The 25,549-nt window shown below is 35.4% G+C and overlaps 2 protein-coding genes across 5 annotated transcripts; both read left to right on the top strand.

Annotated features, from left to right (window-relative positions):
* The first annotated feature begins 1,284 nt into the window (after nt 1-1,284).
* On the top strand, nt 1,285-5,668 carry LOC122308431 (DNA-directed RNA polymerase III subunit RPC7-like). 4 transcript variants are annotated; one of them, XM_043121755.1, is made up of 6 exons: nt 1,285-1,641; nt 2,408-2,541; nt 2,686-2,739; nt 3,301-3,347; nt 3,600-3,707; nt 5,267-5,668. In XM_043121755.1, exons 1-6 carry the CDS (start codon nt 1,586-1,588, stop codon nt 5,354-5,356), a joined length of 489 nt encoding a protein of 162 aa, XP_042977689.1. In that variant the 5' UTR covers nt 1,285-1,585; the 3' UTR covers nt 5,357-5,668. The 4 variants fall into 4 exon arrangements, 3 of the variants coding, with proteins under 3 accessions (XP_042977689.1, XP_042977690.1, XP_042977688.1); XM_043121756.1 differs by lacking the exon at nt 5,267-5,668 and having other exon boundaries at nt 2,186-2,541; nt 3,600-3,911; XM_043121754.1 differs by lacking the exon at nt 5,267-5,668 and having other exon boundaries at nt 3,600-3,911.
* A 9,247-nt stretch (nt 5,669-14,915) lies between these two features.
* LOC122306215 lies at nt 14,916-15,377 on the top strand. The gene has a single exon (XM_043118651.1). It carries the CDS (start codon nt 14,916-14,918, stop codon nt 15,375-15,377), a length of 462 nt encoding a protein of 153 aa, XP_042974585.1.
* The last annotated feature ends 10,172 nt before the right edge of the window (nt 15,378-25,549 follow it).

Consider the following 25,549-nt stretch of genomic DNA (forward strand, 5'->3'; position numbering starts at 1 on the left):
AGAGAGATAAGTTGCTCCCTTGCTCAATTAATTTCTTGGTTGATACTCTAGGAATTATTTTTTGCTAGAAATTTAGCCAAGTATGAAGGTATGATAAAACTGCCTCATGCATTATTTAAAAAGTTGTGAAATGGTTGAAAGAACTTTAATTTGATGATTAAACTTAATTTTATAAATATTTTTCACTACTTTTTTATTACAATTCAATATTTTATTATTACTTTATCATTACTTTTTCACTATTATTTACAGAATATCTGATATCACCTTACTATCTAAACACAACCTAAATCTCTTGAGAAACCCTTTATTGAAGACTAGAACACAAAAGCTCAAATTGGTTCGTTGGTTAATCCTCCAACTAGTCCAATAAAACTCAACATTGACGGAGCAAACCAGAATTTGCAGGTCGTGGTGGGATCCTTCCTGATCACCAGGTCCTTCCATGCATCGCTTTACTAGTTATTTGGGGATTGGTAGAATGTTTTTGCAGAACTTCCTATATTTAAAGTTGGCATCTCTTTGTGTTACCAACTGCTTTTCTGGCCTCATTGTTGAATCGAATGCTTTGTTGGTAGTTAACTAATGGGAAAAAAGAAAAAAGAAAAAAAAAGGGCTCTCCTCGTAGGCATGTGTATCTCTGGGAAAATATACTTAATTTAACAAATTTCTAAGTTTTGATGTTTAGCATGCATATAGAAAAGGCAATTGAATGGCAGATGGTTTAACTAACCTTGGAGAAATATGTATTACTTCATCTTTTTCTTCTACTTCACAACAGTCTCGACACTTCAGTAAAATCTTTGTTGTGATAAATCTGGTTTGCCAAACTTAGTTGGAAATTGAAGTTTTAGTTTTGGTATTTTATAGTCATGTTTTTTTTCTTTGTAAATGGTGACTGCTTTTATTGCTTACATATTATAAAGCTTAGTGTAAGGCTGTTTTTGAAACTTTGGTTAGCTATTTTTGTAACCTCCATGTTTATTAATAATATGGTAATCATTCACTATAATTGAGAGTTATTAATAAAATAAAAAATTTTATATTCAATTATTTTTACATATTCTTTGTACACTCTACTATTGTGATTAGTTGCAGTATTTTTTTAATATAAAATAATTATTTTGACCAATTATATAAGTGAAATTAATGTATAAAGAATAAATAAAAATAACTGTATATAACATAACTCTAATAAAATTAAAGTTCTAAAAAAAGGCCACGTTGATATCATGTAACATAAATACCAGAATTTGAAGAAACAGTGATGGAATTGTCGTTCGATCTTGAAATGTGGCCCAAAACTTTACTAACTCGACCACACCCTTCGCTCATTTAGCCTAGTTCCAGAGGTAAGAAAATATCTATCCTTTTTGGGTCCAAATCTTTGAAACTCCTCTATTCCTTCCCCTTTCAACCTAATGGACCACCTCGCCCCTCCTTTGCCTCTTAAATCTCAACGCAAAACTCATCTCACACTGGCCAGTGGATTGTCCTGCTCGAGGGAAAGAACAAATTCCTTAATTTTTGGTTTGCGGTGTTTTTGGGTAGATGGCTTTTCGAGGTCGGGGGCGGGGGCGTGGATATGGAGGCGCAGATGGCTATGGATTTGCCAAACAAGAGCCATTTGAGCTTTTCACTGTACGGTTGTCTCACTGTTTTTGGTTTTTCATGCTTGTTCTTTTATTGATTGAAGTCCCGGTTGTGTTTGGTGCTGGTTGTTTGACAATGGTGGATTAGTAATTCTCTAATCAGACTTCCAATGAAGGTGGATTAGCAGGAAACATTGATTATTGATATTGATGTTGAATAAGTTTGGAACAGTATACGTTACGTTCCGAATTAGATACATTGAGTTAATCTTGGGACTGAGACATGGAGTCATAATTATATATATATATATATATATATTTGTATATATATATATAGCTTATTCTTGCTTAGCCTTGTAAGTGATAACTGGGTACAATCTTGGGGCCATTGTTTTAATTTTTAATGGAATGGGATAAAAGAAATTGTAGTCATTTAATTAAAATATTTACATTTTTCTGCTTGGAAGCTGAATTGTTAATTGTGTGAAAGATTTCCTGAACTTAGACCAATATTTTCCATTTCCTTAGCTGTTTTGGTTTTAGACTTACTACTCATTGTTGTGCATCTGAAAGTTTTCTCGATGCAATTGTAGGTTATTGAATTGCCTAACATCAAAAGCGTGCATAAGGAAGAAACCCTAGTTAGGGAGAGTGTAAAGTTGCAAATTTTTGTGAAGGCCTCTGCTTATTCTCTTGACGAGACTGTTTCTAAAAGGAAGCATATTTGATTTTGTGTTGGAATGGCAGCTTGCTTATAAGCCAATACCTCTAGGTTTTCACTAGATTATATCACTGTAATTTTTTTCAATTCTCAGATTTCTGGTGTCAGATAGCCGAAGCACAGAGATAGAGACATATTCTGACATGACAAAACCAAAGACTACAATAACTCGTGATTCTCTTTCACAAATTTTAGAGCTTAAAAGATTTCCTCAAGAACTGATCGGAGGTGTGTAGTCTAAGCAATGAATTAAAAATGGGTGGTGGTCTTCTAAGACTATATGCATTAATCTGCCTTGTAGTTTTGTCTTATGTATTTCATGATGCCTCAATAGACCTTTCTCATGGGCCCATGGCACAATAAAATTCCCAGGTTCGAAGGGGCAACAGCCAAGTCAGAAAAAAGTTAGATGGAATCCAGAGTCAGGTTTGATGAGATAGAATGCCTTTCTCGTTTGCTTTAGTATTTTTGGGATGTATGCCATCTAATTTTCATATTTTTGGAAGTCTTACGTGCCCAATCTTGATATGTTATTGATGGAGATCAGTCCCTCAAAAGTGTTTGTTTGTAAAAAATTTGTCATTGCAAGCATTTCAATTTCTTTTGTCAATATGAGATCATTGAGTTTCAGTTTAATGAATGGAAAAGTCAAACCACTACAATTCCAACTTCACATCGACCCATTGTTTATGATAATTTCTCGAGTTTTTTGAGATTTTGGTTACTCGTGTTTTTGTTATTTTTTATGTATTATATTTTTAGTGTATGACTAGTTCTGATATTCTCAACTTGGTAAAATGAAAATTTGAGTGCAACAACTTTAATATATATATATATATATATATATTGGAAAGCATCATCAGCATTTATGGTGAGATGACATTTCTATATATCATTGATCTATATTTCTTTGTAGATAGTTGTGCCCTACCAAAGTATGTTTTTTTGGATGTTATGTTAAATGGAGTGAAATCTTTTCTCTGGCAGAGCTGCAGAAGCTAGATTATTTAGAAAAGCTAGAACAAAGGGCTCAGGTAAACGACTTCCAACTTTTGTAACTCTACTACATACATTACTTGGACAAAGATCATTTTGGTATCACTTCTTAGAACTGCATATATGAATCAATCTTGATATGCTCCTTGATTAAGGGGAATAATCACAGAATATAATGTTCTACCTGTTCCTATCAGTACTTTGTCAGCCTCTATTGTTCAAGGTCATGCTCCCTTTTCAGTTTTCTCTTGATTAGATTCCTGTTTTTTCTGATCCATGTAATTATGTAGGGCCAAGAGAATAAAGATGAAAAGGACAAGAAAGAAGGCGAAAATGAAGATGAAAATGATGGAGAAGAAGACATTGAGGAAGAACCTAGTGATGATGATTATTTTCAGGTTTCTAAAAACCATATGCTCTATGTTCTGGATTTGTACTGGTTTGTGTTCCTTGTGATGTGTGATGTGATTATTGCCCTTAAGACCCACATTGGCTGTACCCATGATGCGATGGCATCATCATAATGCTGTTCAGATGAATTCATTCTAAAATATGAAGGCACAGATGTATTCCTCTGAACTAAATTAAATACTGATTTATCACCTAAGTTGTTAAAAAATGAGGTAATGAGGTTGAACAAAACCTACTATAGGATCTCTGCATAAAAGGGGATCCATCCTTGGTAGTTAGCACGTTACATGGTAATCAAACTTTCTCGTGGAACCTCTGAAGGATGATCTTTACAATAGGCAAAAAATCGAGGATAGAACTATCTAAATTCAGCAAAGGATTCCTATCATAAGGCAATTGATGTGGCAGGTTACCTAGGTATGATGAGACATTCAGTCTCTCTTCTGCATTGTTCCTATTTGAAGCATTAGCTTCCCTTACCAAGATGCTTTTATGGGGGCTTTTGTGTCCCTGGCCTACCAGACTAGCAGTATTCTGTTGAAGTCTACTTGATAGCTGCCATTTGGTCTTCACAAAGCAAATAGAAAACATATTTCTTCTGATATTATCTAGCTGTAGGATAATGCAAGTATTGAAAATTTGAAAGAATTGTGTGCAATTGGATAACAAATTTGCTGGATGAGATTGCAGAAGAAAGCATCACTTAACCTAATGGTTCTTTGAGGCAACTTTTTCTTCACTTATTATTATTATTATTTTTGAAGGGGAGCGGGGTGGGCGTTCCTTTTTCATTGATTTTTCTCCTCGTATGGGATTGTACTTGACCATTACAAGTTTTTCCTAGAGGTGGCAATATGTTACACGACCCGTTAACCTAATACGAACACAACACGACAATAGCGGGTTAGGGTTTAGTCTTAACGGGTTCAAATCAAAACGGGTTGACCCGTTAAAACATGATTGCTTAACGGGTTGATAACAGGTCAACCCATTATAACCTGTTATGACACGTTAAGAAATTTAAAGTTACAATTATACCTTTCTACCCAAAAATAAAATTGTTAGAATTTTAATTTCGATATTTGTATTGTTTAGATTGTAATTTTGGACTTGTAGTTAGTTTTAGAATTTTTATAGATATTGTGATTTTAACATTTATATAAAATTATGTTAAATTTAATTAAGTCAAACAGGTTAATTTCAGACATATTCAACCCATTTATATAAACAGTTTGAAATGGGTCATATTGTTTCGTGTCAACCTATTTAGTAATATTTACTAATGGGTCAAAACGGGTTGACACGACACGACACGACACGTTATGTTAACGGGTTGGGTTAGGGTTTGAGATTTTGACACAATAAGCTTAACAGGTCGGGTTAGGGTTTACCTAATAGTATAATATACATGTTTTGACACGACACGAACACGACCCGTTAACACGATTTGACACCCCTAGTTTTCCCATATACTGTGAAGTGAAAATTCACCATTAACTGCATTGATATTTGTCATCTATTTTTCATATACCATGCAATCCTGCAGAATGTCGAGTTTGATGATGATGATGATGATTTTAACGACGTTGATGATGGTGGTGAAGGTATACCCTTGATTGATGGTAAACTCGTCTAATGTTTTTTGAAGTTTTCATTGTATTTGAATTGCCCGATTTTTAACATGTATGATATATACGGGAAGAATTTTCTTCTGGTCTTCTTTAGCTGCTTGAGGTAGGTTTCGTGTATATGGAAGTATTCCTTTTCTTAGTTGGATTAATTTGGGATCTTAAATTCCACCTTGTCACCATATGAGGCTTCTAATGTATGAATTGCCTACTTGACAAAGATGTAGAGCAGTGAAGTTTTAGTCGAGCATTTTTTAATCGTGGTGAAGTTTGTTACTTGTGCTATACTTATCAAGAAATAAAGTTTGTTACTTGTGCTATTTACTTTTGCCATGCATCACTTGTGCTGAGTTTGCCAAGCCTTTTGTTTATTGGTCCAAAGCTTTAGTCCAGTGCAAATGTTTGTTCCATGGTCGAGCAAATAGAAGTGAGAGCATTTTTCTTAATTAGTAACACAAATTACAATTGCCAATTTCAACCTTATATTAATATAAACAAATGTGGGATTGGCAACTTTTGTTGTTTTTCATGCTACAGATATTTTTTTGGTTAAGTCCTAGCTATAAAAGTTGAAGCCTCAAGTGTATTTTTTCATCACAAACTTCGAGTACATTCAAAAATTTTAAAATTAAAAAAAAAATCGTTTAAAATTCAAATATTTTTTTAAAAGAGAAATACTTTAGACACAAATGAATTACACAAAAGTAATTCTATGAACTGAAGTGATTTAATGTGATTTATCAGGTTATAAAGTTATTTTTATTGTAATGTAGTTCTAACACAATACATGAAGTCATGTCAGCTTGTGAAATTGTTTTTATGTAAATTTTTTTCGTAGTTATATCAGTCCTGTTTTTTAAATAGCATTACTCTTCATATTAATTGTTATATATATATATATATATATATATAGACACTAGGTGAAAGCAATATGCAAAACATGTTTGCCTAATTTAATTATACGATTATTTTTAAGAATTAATATTGTTTTTATTAAGAAAATTTTTTTGATTAATAATGTAATGCTTTTAGAAAAAAAAATATAATTTCTAACATAAAAAATTTGATAGTTAATCATAATTAAGTAGAGGATTAATAATTACACACTTTCGTTTTTTTTTTTTTCTTGAGTAGATGAGAATTCCAAGATAAATAGTTGTTTTATCTTGGTAACTTCATGCCATTTATTTACTACAGATTAAAACTAGAATAGTTAGAAAATATAATCCTTAAAGTTTTTCGGAGTATATGTTCCCCACACCCCCCAGTAAATAAAGCTCATTCTCATGCCAGCCATATATGAACATAAAACAGGATGGGATAGAACTTTTACATGCCTCAACCAATGCACTGTATCACCTATCTAGATTGGAAGTCATATGGAGATCCTCTGAGTGAAATGGAGAGTTATCCCCAACAAAAATTAGAGAACGACATTGTAGTTTTCTCAATCCCTCTGTAATGTCAGGTCTCCTGCTAGACATAAAAAAAAAAAGAGTCACTCCAAATCTCAATCTCTAGGCATTAGCATGTGTGTGAATCACGTTTTTTCAATGTGGGACTTCTATTATAAAAACACAAGGGCAAGGTAACCCCATGTAAGACAGTCATCTATAAAGCAGTAAACAATCAATAGCACATTTTCTAGAGGACAGCAAATCCTCACACTGATCAGTTATGATATATAAAGAATTTAAGATATATTATGTGGATGAGAACATACATAAAGTCTGTGTATTGATATTTGAGGATGCACGGTCCCGTCCTCTTCCATAAAACAATATGTGAGGATGCACTCTAGGGTTGCACTCAACCCTAGAAGGATTTCAAATTAGACATTCATGCCCTATGAACTAAATTCCAGGGATTTTACCCTTACTATGGAAAGTAAAGCAAAACCATCTTAAAAACATGATTTACCCATTGATTGCTTCCAGAAAGCGCCAAAACATTGGAACTCTGCCTCTCCTCCAAAGACTGTTGAAGGAAACATAATGTCATGGAAGTCAGACAAAGTGCCCAGCCTTTGACCACAATTATCACTCATCTTTCAATTAATAAATAGATTATTAAAAGAAAAAGGAAGGAAAGATGGGAAAAGTTGGAGGACTAACTCTTCTACATGTCTGAACTATATTTGACTCTAATATTTGAGCACTGCCATGAACTTCCTGCCACCATTATTTAAAATCCAGTTATCTACGGACCAAAGTCTCAAAACATGAAGATCAATGGAGGAAACTTAAGCACATGCCATAAAAGTAGAGTAAGTTTGACATCACCTACAGATTATATTAAATCTCGTATAAGAATAAGATTCTCCAACCCAAATGATTAGCAAAAAGATTCAGAAAAAGAACCTTATTATACAACCATTCTGTCCAAGAGGGTGCTTTGCATAGAGGAGAGATGAGTATCAATCCAAGAACACGTTGTCTGTATTTCATCTGTCATTCACTCCTTCCACAAATCTGTTCGACTGCAGATTTCCGAAGTTTAACTCCCAAATTCATTGTTTAGAATGAATAGAAATCTAAATATCATATCAATATCAACATTTGCAACCCAATTGCCACATATTACTCTGAAGAAGTTACAGATTCTATGAACAAAAAAATACGTAATAAATTGATAACAAAAGAAAAATTCAGAATTTGAATCTTAAATTAAAAAAAAAAAAAGGAGTATCTTGCTCGAATCAAATAAATAGATATTGAAATCTAAATAACATTCCTAAAGTGGGTCAATCATGTTCCTCATTTTAGATAAAAATCAAAGTAGCCTTAAAAGGGGTAAATTATATTCCTCATCTTTCATAAGTAGCTTAAACAGAAACTTTTGTTTTTCTTTTCTTTCTTGCTTCTTTTAATCAATGGTCACTCCTTGAGACGACTAAGGCAAGGAAGCAAGTGAAGATAGCAAGAGAAAACTTATTAGGATGACTTCTTAGCTACAATTGGAAGGTGGGGGATTTAGGCCCTGTTTGGTTACACAGATGAAATGAGATGATATAAGATGTTTTAAATAATAATGAATAAAATATTGTTATAATATAATTTTTTAATATTAATTTTGTATTGGGATTTGAAAAAGTTAAATTGTTTATTATATTTTATATGGAGATTTGAAAAAGTTGTAATGATGAATTGAGATGAGATTTTTGATTTTGTATAACCAATCCGGGCCTTAGTGTTGTAGCTCACATGATAACCTATCAAGAGCTAGACTTCAATTTCATCTCTCTGCTATATTATACAACATAAAATTCAATCCGTCTCCAACCTAGGAGATGTCGGGTTGGTCATCTTTGAACTTTGCGCACGTTATCAGGTTTACTTAACTGACCCCGTCGTGCAAAGGTTGTGGTACTACCATGTGTAATTAGGGATACGTAATTCTCTCCCCCAATAAGCATGAGACTACTAAACATCTTTACCACAACAATTTCAAATGATGATTTTACACAAGCAAATGATGGTGCATATTTAGAAGTGGAATGAGGAAGAAAGAAAGCTGTTAATGATATCCTGTAGCATGCAAAGGTTGTGGTCATGAATGCAGTCTCTAAATATAATCACATTGTAAGAGAAAAGTATCTGCTGTCATATATCTATTTTTTCATTAAGGTTCTCCACAGGACCTGAAGATGAGCACAAGTGGACCATGCAACATAAAATAACGAAGTCAATTCAAATGTCCAGAGCTTGAAGATTCTACAGGCTACAAAGCGGAAGGCCTGACAGCAAATGAAGTTGAATCATCCAAGAGATATTCCAACACAGATGTTGAACTTAAAAATGAACTAACCCTCTATGGCTAGCGGGGCCTAAACCATATAACAAATGTGGCATCCTTAATCTCTTCTGAAAATTCTAATGGAGAAATTAGAAGCCTGAGTTTAATTCGCACTAACATGGGGTGGCATTCAAGTACATCTAGGTTTTGAATCCCAACAATGAGCACCACTATGCACAGTGGTGAAACTATTCGGAGACCAGAGGGGGCCATGTCCTCCCTGGCCTCCCAAAAAAATAATTATACTTAATCATAAATAAAAATTAGAGAAAATATTTTTTTATCCTCAAAAACTTTAAAAACCTCTTAAGATTATTTAAAAATATGAAAAGAATATTCTAATTTCATCTAAAAGTCTTGAGTCTCCAACAAAATATGAAAAATAAAATTCTCCATTTTTTAAAACTCAAAGATTTTTCCTCCTGACAGAAAAGGTTTTGAAAGTGCCTTCTCTCTCTCGAGTGAGGAAGAGTGAGGTTTTAGTACCTTTGAGTTTTTTACTCAAAGGTTTTGGTCTCACATAGTGTGAGGTAAGTGTTGTATTGGTATTGGATCTTTGTTTTGTTTTCCGTTAGCTTTCTGCCACAAAATACTAGAATCCGATGGATGCTCCTGATGAACTGGCAAAAAGATGGGAAACACTGCACTTGACAAAGGAAGATAACTCATGTTTTCATGTTCAACAAGAAGCAACGAAAGGACATGGGGACCTATGCATAGTTGGGAAGGCTCTGGTAGAAAAAAGTGTAAATAGCGAGGCCTTCAGGATCACTTTATCTCAGGTATGGAGGCTGGAGGGCTGGGTCAAGTTCAAGGAGTTAGGTGACCAATGCTTGATGATTGAGTTCCAGAAAAAGGCGGACAAAGAGAAGGTTCTGAGTGGAAGGCCCTGGTTTTATGACAGGAGTTTACTAGCTCCGCAAGAAGTGGATGAAACAGTTTCGATTAGTGCACTTCAATTTGTGTATGAGCCATTCTGGATCCAACTGCACAACCTCCCCTTAGCAACCATGACAAAGTTCTTCAGAGAGGAATTTGCAGCATCGATTGGGCCTGTCATTCGAGTTGAAGCAGGTGCAGATGGACGTGCATGGGGCAGATGCCTTCGTGTTAGGGTGGCTGTCAACCTGCACAAACCTCTTATGAGAGGTAAATGGCTCAAATTCGAGGATAAACAACATTGGATTCCAATAAAGTACGAAAGGTTACAGAACTTTTATTTTCAGTGTGGAGTGTTGGCACACAAGGGCAGATCCTGCATGAGACCACGCTCTCAACAACAAGGAGAGGAAAAAGTAACACAACAATTTGGTCCATGGCTGTGAGCACAACCAATGAACACAAACCTCTTCGACAGCCGCAGATACGGTGGCTTAACTGGTGACAGCCACCACAAAGAGGAACAGTGCAAAGACAAAAAGGGTGGTGACAGAGGAAAAATGTTACAACAGGCTTTTTCAACTTTGCAGTTGAAAGGTGAGGGGGGCAACTGGGACAAGACAGATCGAGGGGATGAAGGGCAGTCAGAAGCAAAAGTCAACTTAGACAGAAGGAAGTGTGTAAACTTTCCCCTCGGGCCACTCAATAAAGCTCAACATGGTATTCACCCATCAGACTCAAAAGGTGCACCAGACCAAAGCAAAAAAGACTATGCCGAAAACGAACCAGTACTTCCTACACCACCAGGTAATCCCACTAACATGGAACTAGACAGTAACTATCAGTGTTTGACTTATCTAGAACCGGCAAGAAACCGGCTAGAGTCATGTAAGGTTATGAAAGATTTAGAAAAAAGTGAGGGAGGTCCAGCTGTCACACTTATGGACCCTAGCAATAAGGAAGACACCTCAATGGAACTGGCTAGCAAAGTACCTGCTTTACCTACCAACAAGAACCTAGATAGAGGACCTATAGAACACACCACTAGAAGATGGAAGAGGCTGGCTCGTGTAAGGACTCCAGAAACAGCAAACAACAAAGAGGAAACTCTAATTGAAATATCAAACTATTCCTTGAGAGCAGGCAATAAGAGAAATGGAAAATGGATCCATAACAGCAAGGAACCTGTTCCAAAGAAACAGAAGGGGAAGGAAAACATCAATGGAAACATCACCTCAAAGGCAGTGGCTGGTACCCAGCCCTGCCAACATCAATGACCATCCTAGCTTGGAACTGCTGAGGGCTTAGGAACCCTCGGACAGTTAGATCCCTTAACCTGATTGTTAAGGATAAGTGCCCATCCATGGTTTTTCTCATAGAAACCAAGTTTTCTAAAACAAGAATAGAAGAAGTAGAATTTTGAAGTTTGAAGCATGCCTGGTAGTAGATAGCAGAGGAAGTAGTGGGGGCCTTGCACTAATGTGGAAAACAAGTGTAAATGTAACAATTCATAACTACTCGAGATGGCACATCAGTGCTTATGTAACAACAAAAAAAGAGAAACCATGGTTCTTCATGGGGTTTTATGGCCACCCTGAGACAGCTAAGAGACATCAAAGTTTGGAGTTCCTCAAATCCCTTAAACCAACAAACAAAACACCTTGGGTTTGCTGTGGAGACGTTAATGAAATTGTCTGTCAGGCAGAAAAGAAGGGAGGTGGCCCAAGACCTTACAAGCAGATGGAACACTTCAGAAACACACTCGAGTGGTGCAATTTGAATCCAGTGGTTACCAAGGGTCCAAAGTTCACTTGGGCCAACAATAGAGCTAAGGCAAGCTTCACTAAAGAAAGACTAGATCATGCACTTGCAAACCCAGAATGGCTGCAAGAATTTAAGGATTCCTATGTTAGGGTGCTGCCAATCTTATCCTCGGACCATGCCCCCCTACTGATTAGTATTGGCACACGTCAGGGGCAACAAAGCACTGGGAGAAAGTGCTTCAGATTTGAAGCATCATGGGCCCTGAAAGAGGAATTTCCAACAGTCATCAAAGAAGCCTGGACAAAGCCAGCAGATGGGGGAATCAATTCTGAGGCAATGAGGAATAGATTGAGACAATGTGGGGAGGAACTTCAGAAGTGGAATAGGAAGGTCAACAGAAGAGCTCCATCCGAGATAAGGCAGAAATTGAAGAGGTTGGGTGAGCTACAAGAAGCAGGCAGTGGAGACCACCATGAAGATGTCAAGAACCTGCAAAGAGAGATTGACTAGACACTGGCTGAAGATGAACTGAGGTGGAAACAAAGAGCCAAACAACATTGGCTATAGAAAGGAGACAAAAACACAAGAAGAAAAATTAATCGAATCTCACAAGTTCTAGACCATAGGAACAACATGGTGTCAGAAAAGGAGGAGATAGGAGCCACCTTCACAAGGTTTTTCTCAAAATTATTCACCTCTTCCTCCCCCTCAGGAATTGAAGACTGCATAAAGGAGCTGCCCTCAAGAGTAACAACAAGCATGAACTCCTTTCTACTGCAGAGTTTTGACGAAGCTGAAGTCACAAATGCTATTTCCCAAATGAAAGGAATGGGATCTCCCGGGCCAGATGGCTTTCCAGCTTTGTTCTACCAACAAAATTGGGATATCACAAGTAAAGAAGTGACAACTTTTGTGCTAAACATTCTCAACAAAGCAGGTTCTCTGGAAAGGGTAAATGATACGTATATATCCTTGATCCCAAAGGTCAAAAACCCTACAAGAGTGTCAGATTTTAGACCCATTAGTCTTAGTAATGTAATATACAAAATAGTGGCAAAAGTGATTTCCAATAGACTCAAGCTTGTATTACCTAACATAATTTCTATGAATCAAAGTGCTTTTGTCCCAGGTAGAGCTATAACTGACAACATCTTGGTGGCCTACGAGACACTACACACTATGTCCACTAGAGTGCAAGGCAAGACAGCTTACATGGCACTGAAACTTGACATGAGCAAGGCTTATGACCGAGTGGAATGGTCCTTCTTAGAGTCTGTAATGTGCAAGATGGGGTTTGATAGAAAGTGGATTGCACTTGTGATGAACTGCCTCACTTCTGTCACTTACTCAATCTTGATCAATGGAGAAGCTCAGGAGAGTTTTAAACCAACCCGAGGACTAAGGCAGGGGGATCCTTTGTCCCCCTACCTTTTCATCATATGTGCAGAAGCTCTCTCAAGTTTACTGTCCCAAGCAGAAATCCAAGGCAAGCTTTCGAGTGTATCAGTGGGAAGGGGACCAGTTAAAGTGAACCACTTGTTTTTTGCTGATGATAGCATGCTATTTTGCAAAGCAAACACCCTTGAGTGGAGAAGACTAATGCACATCCTAAAGTGTTATGAACAAGCCTCTGGACAACTGCTCAACAAGGAGAAGTCATCCATCTTCTTCAGCAGAAACACACCACCTGAATGTAGAGCTCACATCCTTCGAATAGCAGGAGTTAATGCAACAAGATCTTTTGAGAGGTATTTAGGCCTACTAGCCATGGTGGGAAGAGCAAAGGCAACCTGTTTTCATGGATTGATAGATAGAACATGGGCCAAGATAACAAACTGGAAAACAAAGAGTCTGTCATCAGCTGGAAGAGAAGTACTCCTGAAGTCAGTACTGCAGGCCATCCCCACTTACACAATGGGCATCTTTTTACTTCCTAAGTCAATCACAAACAAGCTAGACCAGATTCTAAGGAAGTTTTGGTGGGGGTTTAGTGAGGACCAGTCCAAGATTCACTGGCTAAAATGGAGCAAGATAAGCAAAGCAAAAGACCAAGGAGGGTTGGGTTTTAGAAGCTTCAGTAGCTTCAATGTTGCCCTCCTTGCAAAAAATGGATGGAACATGGTACAAAAACCAGCCTCTTTCCTGGCCATAATTATGAAACAGAAGTATTTCCCACAAGGCTCAATCCTAGATGCAAAGGTAGGTAGTCGACCATCACTAGCATGGAGGAGTTTACATACTGGTATAAAGCTTCTAAAAGAGGGATTACAGTGGAGAATTGGAAACTGATCAAGGGTAAAAATCTGGGAAGATAAATGGCCGCCAAGACCTCATTATCTAGCTCCAACAAGCAAGTCCAATAACATAGAGGAGGTTACAATGGTGGCTGATCTAATAGACCCCTACCTAAGGAGATGGGATGAAAACAAGATTACCACCTTATTCACTGAACAAGAGGTGGAGGTAATCAAATCCATACCAATCAGTCTAGGGAGGAGAGAAGAAAAACTGGTCTGGGGAGGCACCATCAATGGCATCTTCTCGGTGAAGAGTGCCTACCATATGCATAGAGAGATTCAATCCAACCAAGAAAGTGGCCCCTCAACTATAAATACTCAAAGAGACCTGTGGAAGGGTGTGTGGAATTTGAAGACTTAGAATGGGGTCAGAATGTTCCTCTGGAGAGTCTGTAGTGAAGCCTTACCTACCTTCTCAAACTTCTCAAAGAGGAAAATCATGGAAGAAACCAGATGTCCAATATGTGGCCTAGAAGAAGAGACTTCAGGTCATGCCTTGTGGAACTGTGAAGCTGCCCGTGATGTTTGGAGCCAAGCCAGTAAACCAATTCGAAAGCTATCTCTGGAAGGACCTCAGTTCAAGGAAATTTGGATGCAAATGGTTCAAAAACTCCCTCAAAATTTGCTAGAAGAAGTAGGGTTGATAGTGAGACTGATATGGACAAGGAGGAATGATTTTGTGCATGGGAAGGACTTCAGGCACCCAAACTCTATTGTAAGGAAAGTCTATGATGATCTCAGGTGTTTAAAAGGAACAGAACAAGCTGTCCAAGCTGTAAGGACCACAGAAAGCTAGGGTAACAACCAGAAGTGGAAAGCACCCCCAGAAGGGATGTACAAGATGAATTGGGATGCTGCTCTTAACCAATCCAGGGGCCTAATTGGAATTGGAGGACTAATAAGAGACAGTAAGGGACAAGTTCTAGGATTTCTCAGAGCAAAAAGAAGCCTCATAGTATCCCCTTTTGTAGCAGAAGCATATGCCATGATGATGGCAGTCCTTTTCTATAAAGAGGCTGGTTTCCAGACCATCATATTCGAAGGAGACTCACTGCAGGTTGTAGAAAGGATGCATAAGTCAAAAGGTGATTGGAGTCAGGGTGGTTTAATAATTGAAGACACAAAAAAGGTGCTAGAAGACTTTGTTTCTTGGAAATTTAGCCATACCAAGAGGGATTCTAACATGGCAGCACACGAATTAGCCAAGAATGCCCTCTTGAGTGATCAAGATCTCTATGTGTTAGAGGAGATTCCTAGTTGTATTAGACATGTAGTTCAGCTAAAAGTTTTGTAACAAGTGTTTAATCAATGGAAGTTATCTTATTCTCAAAAAAAAAAAAAAAAAAAGATTTTTCCTCCTAAATATAAAACAGAACATATACACTTAAAAAATATAAAAAACCAAACCCATAAAATTTTTAAAAATATGAAGATATGAGTTTAAAAAAGAACCCAAAAGTTTGGTCTCTAAAATATGAATAACTGTGTGCATCTATAGTTTTTTAAGCTATACCAAAAGAGGATCGATCCTCTTTGATTGGATCTTAGACTATAAATTTATAAATTCCCTCTCCGCTGCTACCACACATTTTCTTTGCAACCAAGCATGTTCAGGGAACGAAAAGATGCAGATGTACGGAATAATTCCTCAAGCATTTTTCATCCCCAGGAGAATTTATCCTAAGGGGTAAAAACAAAGGAGAAAAACAAGTTGTAAGCAACATTACAAATTATCCACTATAATATTCCTAAAAAACAGTTATGTCAATCTTTGATTTCGATTAATTTCCTAAATTTTCACAGCAACCATGCAAATCCTTCAGAAAAAATTGAATGAAAAAACAGAGAGAGAGAGAGAGAGAGAGAGAGAGAGAGAGAGAGAGAGAGAGAGAGAGAGAGAGAGAGAGAGAGAGAGAGAGAGAGAGAGAGAGTTTCAGGTAGAGAGAGCCTGCAAATTGACGGTTATATACAATTCGTGGCAAATTTCGAGGGCGGTTGATTGAATTCGATTCTCTGCAGACAGTTTTTACTTTGATTTCTGGCAATCACTTCTTTGATTGAATTCAAGATTGTATCCAGATCTTGGATAAATTACCTTTACTAGATTGTTGCTGAGAGAGAGAAGAGAGTCAAGGGTTTCAACACAGAGATTAGGAATATTGAACTGCAAAAATTGAACCCAATATACATTAATTCAATAAAAAAGAAACATACTTTGCAATGAAATGGACGGTTGAAATGGAGTAAATACTCTGTAGAGAGGAGTGTCAAAGGAATGTTTGGACATTTGTTCTTGCAATTGGTTCCAGATAGAACAGGCAGAGTTCTGAACAAGAAGAGAGACGACCCAGTATCTCGTCGCCATTGAAGCTTTGATTGCAAGCTCAGAGAGAGAGAGGTGCGGCAATGGTGGAGACGAAAAGGCTAGCAAAATTTTTAAAGACGTTGTGTATCTGTATTCTACTGCGGGTGCTAGTTGGCGTAGAACATAAATCCATTGACGAGGCAGATCAGCAAGTCTCATGTGAAAAATGAAGAGAAAGCGATGAATACCAAGAGGTGCTGGTACTGGAAGCGTTATTTTCCTTTCTCAATATTCTTCTAGCAACAAATGAGATAAGTGAAGTTCAATGCCCGGACGGTTTTAATGGAAAGTTAAAGGAAAATAATTAAAATTACTGTAATTCCGTTAAAATAAGAATTTCTGTTTCATAACTCTTTAATATATAAAAATAAAGATATATATATCTGTGTGTGTATATATTATATATAAGTGTGATTTACTCAAGTTGGTGAGTCACGGCCGGCTGATTCACAAGGCGAGTTAGGTGGTTGCCTAAGGCCTCACAGTGAAAAAGACACAAAATACTAAAAAGTTAATTATTAAAAAAAAATTTTAAAAAATTATCTAAACTAAACAAAGTGAAAAAAATAATTTCAATTCTACGGTTTAAAAAAAAAAAGAGACAAAAACCCTGTAAATTCACATGGGAAAGCTAAAAGTCACAATAAATTAAGAAATATACGTTACAATCTCTGTCAAAAGAAAAATTAGAACATATAAAAACTCACTTTTCATACCTCAAATGGCTGAAAGTTATAAATTTTATTTCATCTCTCTTGTGCTCTGGCCTCCATTCTCTAATCTCAAACTCTCTTATTACTCATATTTGCCACTGGCCGGCTCTCCGATCGCTGCATTGCACTTGCAGGACGTTGAACTGTTGTCTCTGCTCTGCTGTAGACTTGTGGTCGACGAAGGTGACGAAACTGAAGGTATTAATATGAAAAAGCTGCTTTAGACTATTAGACAAGTACTATACAATAAATTTTTATGGTTATAAAGGAAGACATGTTTGTGTCACTGTGTGAATCAGTCGGCCTATCTATCTTGAAGACTTCAAGTCTCATCACCCATCAACGTCCTTTCATTTTATATTTTGTTTTATTCTTGAACATTTCAAGTTTTCAACAAATGCTTTTAATAATGGAAATTTGAAATCACATGGCCTAAGGCCATCTATTCCTGGACTATTTTTTTTGTTTTTTCAATTTCTTTAGTCAAATGTTAATTGATTTATTTGATTTTGATTATTAATATTAATATATTTTATTTTATTATGTAGATTAATAGTTGTATATAAGAGTGGAACTCATTTGTTATATTAAAGTGAAGCCCATTTGCTAAATCAGGTTCAATTATTTTATGTTAATATTTATTTTATTCTAGAATACTCACAAGCTTAGTAGAATTTATATAATAGAAATTGTTCTTTTTTACTATAAAATATGTCTAATAGAAAATATGCATTTGAATATGAAAAACTTATATAAAAAAAAAAGAATAGAAAATTTGATTGAATCCCAAAAAGGATCTTTAAATAAATTTGTTTCTAGCAATAAACAAAATATAACAGAAAATTTAGGTAAAACATTTATAGATGATCAAGAAATATACCCAAAAGGACCAAAAGATAATATAATAAATCAAGAAATACAACAAAAAATGATATGGGGATAATGAAACAATCCAACCAAAGGGATATGAGAATAATGCTCAAGCATGTATTGCTACTATTCTTGCAGGAGAATTTGTGAAAAGCGTAGAAGAAAATAAAAATACTGAGGATACATCTAATTATATTCCTTCAAATATTTATGACCCTGCTCAATGGAAACACGTTGATACAAAATTAAGAGATTTATTTGTAGAAAATGGTCCAATTAGATATAACGATATAAATTTTCCTAAGGATGAGAACTCTAGATATTTTTCTACTACATATTATATACAAAACTTGTCAAATGGGGAGAAACATGATAGAAAATGGTTAGTGTATTCAAAAGACTTGAATATAGTATTCTGCTTTTGTTTCAAGTTGTTTAATTCAAAACTTAGTATAAGTCAACTAGCTAATGAAGGAACTGATGAGTGGAAAAACCTTAGTGCTAAGCTTAAAATCCATGAAACAACCAATGAGCATATTGCTAACATGACTACTTGGCTTGATTTTTTTTTTTTTTTTTTTTTTTTTTTTTTTTTTTTTTTTTATGAAGAGTTATGGCCACATGTCCAAGAGTGACCCATTCCCAAATTTATTAACAAAAGCCCTCACTTCCGGCGGAGGAATACCAAAAATACATAAGGACCAAATGAGAAAGCCAAAACAATACATGCCTAAAGTAAATCTCCCAACCCACAAAGACATACCCATAAACAAAAAACCAACTTCAAGACTTCTAAACAACATAACTCCCTCTAACATAAGGTAAAGACAATTTATCCAAACGAATCAAACCTTTAAGAAATGTTGGAACATGTAACAAAGACCGCCAAACTAAGGTAGAGCCTTGAGCTCCCATTTTAGCTAAGAAATCCGCCGGTGCATTTCCTTCTCTATAAACATGATGAATGGTAAAATCCTCACCTGCATACAATCTCATAGCCTCCTCCCAGAAATCTTCCAAATACCAAACTCCACAATGCTTCTTCTGAATCCAAGCTACACAAATCAAAGAATCAGACTCAATGTCCACCTGATGTAGCCCCAAAGCTTGGCAATATTTCAACCCTATTAACAATGCTTTCAATTCCGCATGGTTATTAGAACCCACCCCAAGAGAGCATGAAAAGGACAGCACCATATTGCCATTTACATCCTGAATAATACCCCCCGCACCTGAACTTCCTGGATTACCAAGACTACACCCATCTATATTCAATTTCAATCTACCATTTTTTTGCTTTTCCCAACAAACCAATTTAGCCTGCACCTTTTTAATAGGTAAAACCGGTATGTTCAAATCCCTCAACCTCTCCTCATCAACAACACCAATCTTTGTAATAGTTGTTAAGGAATTTTGCACTTTTCTTAGCCACACACAAATAGACCTCCAAATCTCGTCTATCAATATGGATTTACCTTCCATTCGTGCCTTGCACCTGCATTGCCACAATTTCCAAATAATAATAGAAGGAATAAGGCCCATAAGATTACCCACCTGTGACTTGGTAGTCGCCCGTCTAAACCACATTAACACCAATTCAGACCATCGTCTATTTGAATCATAAGGAAGTCCCAAGATAAGAGAAAACCTCTTCCAAATCTCAGAAGCCACATCACCTGCAGCAAGAACATGGTTTAAATCTTCATAGCCTCCTCGAGCACAGTGGTTACACTTGGAAGTAATGGGTATACCCACCCTACTTGGCTTGATTTAGAAATGAGATTATTAAGAAATAAAACAATTGATAAAAAAGTCCAAGAACAAATTAACAAAGAAAAAGATCATTGGAAAAAAATATTATTGAGAATTATTATAGTAGTAAAAACCCTTGATAAAATTAATTTACCATTTCGAGGACAAAATGAAAAGATCTACCAAGAAAATAATGGAAATTTTTTAAGTTTGATTGAGATGATTTCTGAGTTTGATCTAGTAATGCAAGAACACATTCGATGTATTCAAGATGATGAAATCCATAATCATTATCTTGGTCATAATATATAAAATGAATTAATACACTTGCTAGCAACTGAACTTAAAAATCATATTATTAAAAAAATTAAAGATGCAAAATATTTTTCAATTATACTTGATTGTACCCCAGATGCAAGTCATCAAGAACAAATGTCTTTCGTACTAAGATGTGTTAATATTTCAACAAGCCCAATAAAAATAGAAGAACATTTTCTAGAATTTATTAAAGTAGATGATACTAGTGGAAAAGGTATTTTCAATGAATTATTAGATACAATAAAAAATCTTGATCTTGATATTAATAATGTTCGAAGACAAGGTTATGATAATGGGTCTAATATGAAAGGCAAAGAGCACGGGGTGCAAAGAATATTGCTTGATATAAACGTCCCCAAAGCATTTTACACGCCATGTGGTTGTCATAATCTTAATCTTGTTATATGTGATATGGCTAATTCTTGTCCTGAAGCTATTTCATTTTTTGGATTAGTCCAACGTATTTATCTTTGTTTTCTTCATCAACAAAGCGATGGAAAATTTTGCAAGATAATGTGTCGATTCTAACCCTTAAGCCACTCTTACAAACATGTTGGGAAAGTCGAATTGAAAGCATCAAAGCAATAAAATTTCAAATTCCACAAATAAGAGAAGCTTTATTGCAACTAGCAAAAATGATTGAAGATCCTAAAACAAAAAGTGAAGCTAATTGTTTAATAGCATATGAAATTGTAAACTTTGAATTCATATTAGGCATGACCATATGGTATGATATATTATTTGCAGTCAATACTGTAAGTAAAAGTATGCAATCAAAAGATATGCATATAGATGTTGTCATTGATCAGTTGAAAGGTCTTATTGCTTATTTTCAAGATTATGGAGAAAATGGATTTAAATCTACAATGATTTTATCGAAAGAGATTGCAATTAGTATGGAAATAGAACCTGTATTTAGAGAAAAGCAAATAATTTATAGAAAAAAAAAGTTTGATGAAAATGTCAATAAAGAAACAACACAATCTGCTAAAGAATCTTTTAGAATTAATTATTTCTTATTTATAGTAGATCAAGCAATTTCTTCAATTCAAAATAGGTTTGAACAATTTTAAATATATGAAAATATTTTTAGCTTTTTATTTAATTTCAAAAAAATGAAATCACTTGACAATGGTAGTTTGCAAAAAAAAAATGTGTTAGTCTTGAAAGCTTTTTGAAATATGATATTGATGGTTTAAATTTATTTTCTGAACTAAAAGTTTTAAAAGAAATTTTACCAATAGAAGAAAACACTCCGATTGATATATTAAATTATATAAAAAGACTCGATTCTTTTCCAAATGCATGTATCGCTTATAGAATCTTATTGATAGTACCTATAATTATTGCTTCTGCAGAAAGAAGTTTTTGAAAATTAAAATTAATAAAATCTTATATAAGATCTACAATGTCTCAGGAAAGATTAAATGAACTAGCCATATTATCAATTAAGAAAGAGATATTAGAAGAACTTGAATATAAAAACTTAATTAGCAATTTTGCATCTCAAAAAGTAAGAAGAATAATTTTTAAATAAAAATATAATTAGATATAACTTAATTTAGTTTGATTTAAGAAAAATGTTTCATTTTAACTTCTCGCCTTATGCCTCAAAATCTATTGAGCCGGCCCTTACTTGGACCACACACTCTCAAGTCCATATCTATTCCTTGTCAATCCTTCTCTCACTAACCCTACCCTAATTCTTTGGACCTCTGCATATTTTTATCAACTTTTTGGTACACAATTAAACACCGAATGCAATTGCATTTATTCTTAGAATAAAAAGAGAGGAGAGATCCGCAAATGCAACAAAAGATGACAAGAACTGATTCATAAAAATAATGAAGCAGATGTCATGATCGGCTGAAAAAGAAAACCTAAATTAGGAGGGAAGGGCAGTGTTTCTCATGTTTGCACGCATGTAAGGCCGGTTTGGTCGGTCATATATATACTTTGAGACCATAAAGGCCAGACAGATTTCTTATATTTGCTCAATGACCAATCCATCCTCCTTTTTTATCTCAAATCTCCTATGAGGTATATTTCAAAGACAAATATTTTATTGTATCTCATAAAAAATAAATTTATAAATTGACATAATTTAATATAATATATTATATTTATTTTATATTAAAAATTTATAATTTTATATATTAAATTAAATTATATTAATTTATAAATTTATTTTTATAAAAATTCTTTATTAGATAAAAATTGAGAGTTAGAGATTTTCAAGTCTTATGGCATGACTCATGAGAACGAAAAGAAAGAAAAAGGACCAACATTTTCTGAATTCGTGGTTTGTGCCAATCATTGCCATCTTGATTTCAGTGAAACTCTTGTTACCATCGAACTTAACGTTGTTTTGCTTGCTGTTGGATTATTTTTTGTTTTTCCGCCTAGCACAAAAAATGCTTTCATCACATATTTATTTTTATTTTTTACTTCGGTCTATCCTATAATAATTAATCCTACAAACGACTGTTATCACAAAATTACACATAAGTCACAATTTACTTAGATGTTAAACATGGAGTTACATAATTTATTAGAGTAATACTCACGCACTTTATTTTTAAAAAAATTAGATCTCTTATTAAAAAAATAATTTTTTTATGTAAATCTTAAATCAATACAATTTCTTAAGAGGAAATATACCAGACTTGTATATTCTAAAGCTTTGTTTGGATAATGAGTTGAGATGAAATAAGATGAGATGAAAGTTAAAAATTAAAAGTTGAATAAAATATTATTAGAATATTATTTTTGTTTTAATTGCTTCTTAAAAGAGGTTTTCATTTCAAGAATGCTATCCAATTGGACTAGTAGGCAGAACTGGATCGACGGATGAGTTAGGCGCTGATATACGGGATCCGAGACAGATGATGTTGAGCTGTCAGATTGCACATTGATGGCGCTGAAATACCATGAGTTGGCAGATCAGCGCAAAGGCGGGAATTGATTGTAATATGTTCCTCATTGGGGCCGTTTTGAGTGCGTTTCAGTCTTTTGGCTATAACTTTGGCTACGGGTGTCGGAATCGCACATAAGACCCCAATTCGGAAAGCTCTTTCGGCACACACGCTGTCCACATGAGCATGGCTCCATGTGCTTTTTCTTCAATCTCAAATTCTGCTATTTTCCCCTCCGAATCACTAGTTTTAGTTAATTTTTACTATTTATGGTAATATTTCGCTTGTCAGTTAGGAAGTCATTTTAAACTCGATTTGGGCCGGATTTTTTGCAGATTGCTTATTTTATTTCGAATTTTAATTTGGAGTGATATTCGAGATTTTGCTATTTTTGGCAAAATTCGGATAAACACGATTTTTGGCTATAATAGTTCGGCTTGTGGACTGATTTTCATTATTATTTGATTTGATAATATTCAGTTAAACCCTAGAGACTTTTCTCTCTGGTTTTGGGCGATTTTTCTCCTGTGAATCATCTGTTGGAACTAGCCTGCAGGATAATCGCTATTCTGTCCGGTGTCAGCGCTCTCACTTCTTCGGTTTTAGGATTTGAAAAGTTTGAATTTTTTATTATATTTTATTTGAAAGTTTGGAAAAATTGTAATAATTAGATGAGATAAATTGAGATGGTTTCACTATCCAAAGTGAGTCTAAAACTACAAATACCATTACTTAATAAATGTTCTTGCCTAGTTATTTATTTTCCACTTTCCTATGCTAGCTATAGCCCATTAAAAGCACGTAGGGTTGAAAATTTGAACCGGAGAACAGGTCCGGTCCATGACCCGTTCCTTCATTTGAAAAATCGGCTAAAATCGGCCCAATTCCAGTTCTAGGTTTTTTGACATCGGGCTGATTTGTATATATATTTAATTAATTTTTAATATTATATAAAATATTATATATATATATTTTATATATAATTATATATGAAATAATTTTATATTATAATTTATAACATAAAATTTTAATCTACATTTATTTGATCATATGTTATTAATATAAAATATATATTAATTACATATTATGCGCTAATACTAATACTATTAATAATCCACTTTAAGTCTATATATAAATAATTATATAAATCATTATAATATTAGTAGTTATTCTTGTTAGGGGATATTTTTGTCAAGGTCTAAAACCTAGAATACCACCCCAAGCCTATTATTTCGTCAGGTCCCATGAGCCGTGAGAATGCCAGCCCAAGCCCAGAAAGGCCCCCTTCCCCAGGTAGCCCGGGGCAGGTCCCAGATCTATGCGAGTCAGGCGGGCTCCAGACCCCCACGAGTTGGAGGTAATCATCAACATTGAGATGAGACGTTGTAAAGGGACGCGGGAAACCATGATCGAGAAAAATGGGAAGAGACAATACCAGACAACTCTGCCAGAGACACACGCCACATTAAATGACTGATACTAAGAAAACTACGCTGCATAAATGCAACATGGTGGAGGAGACTCCGAGGAGAGGCATCCCTTTGCCCTAGAACACAGGGCATGGCCCACCTGACCTAAAAGACTAAGTATAAAGGCTATCCAAAACTGCAAGGTAAGGAGGACGAACTCAAGTTTGTTGTGAATTATATCCCACTATTGTATTCTTCTTAAAAGCACTTTGATCTCCATATCTATACTAACTTTGGCATCAGAGGTTCCTCGGGCCACCCCTCTCGCCTTAGGATCCGACTAGAGTGAAGACCCGAACCGGTTGAGCAACCCAGCCCAAGGTTGTACGAAACACGACATTAACATTTAGCACCGTCTGTGGGGTTCGACTAATCTTACGATCAAGTGTGTCCTTCGTATGCCTACGAGGACCCGTTCTCAGTTTGCACTGGAGCAGGACGAAGGCATGGCAAGCAGCACAGAAGCAAGGTTGGCAACTATGGAGAAGCTCATTGGTGTCAAGTAGCAGATGGACGGAGATCCTCAAGACTTCATTTGCTTCCTTTGCTTTCTTTTTCTTGCATTTACTTCCTCAAGACTTCAACAAGATATAAAGTAAGAGAAATAGATGGATAGAGATCCTCCAATTACACATCAACAAGCACAATTTTTCTAAATTAAACAAGATTGTAAAGAAAGGGAGTTTTCAATATTTTTACGCTAAAAGTGAAATGACGGACAATAGATCCAGCAATTTCTGCTGCACTAGGAAGCAGGGGATTGAACTATCACATGCAATGCAAACGTGGGGAAGCGAATAAGCACACACAACGAACAACCCAACCATCGAACGTCACAAACCAATGAGACATCGTGGGTCTTTTCAAAGAAAAGAGAAGAGAAAGAGAAATGGGGGAAGGAGAAGAAAATTTTCACCACACACATGTGGTAGGAATTTGTATGGTAATTGGAATGTATGTTTTTACCCTATCAGACTGGGTCAAACTTATCCTAGGAGGCCTAGCGACCAAAGCATAGTCGACTCACAAGTGGGTAAAGAAAAAGGAGTCCCATAGCCTGCTCG

Source organism: Carya illinoinensis, chromosome 4, assembly GCF_018687715.1.
Source record: "Carya illinoinensis cultivar Pawnee chromosome 4, C.illinoinensisPawnee_v1, whole genome shotgun sequence".
NCBI lineage: Eukaryota > Viridiplantae > Streptophyta > Magnoliopsida > Fagales > Juglandaceae > Carya > Carya illinoinensis.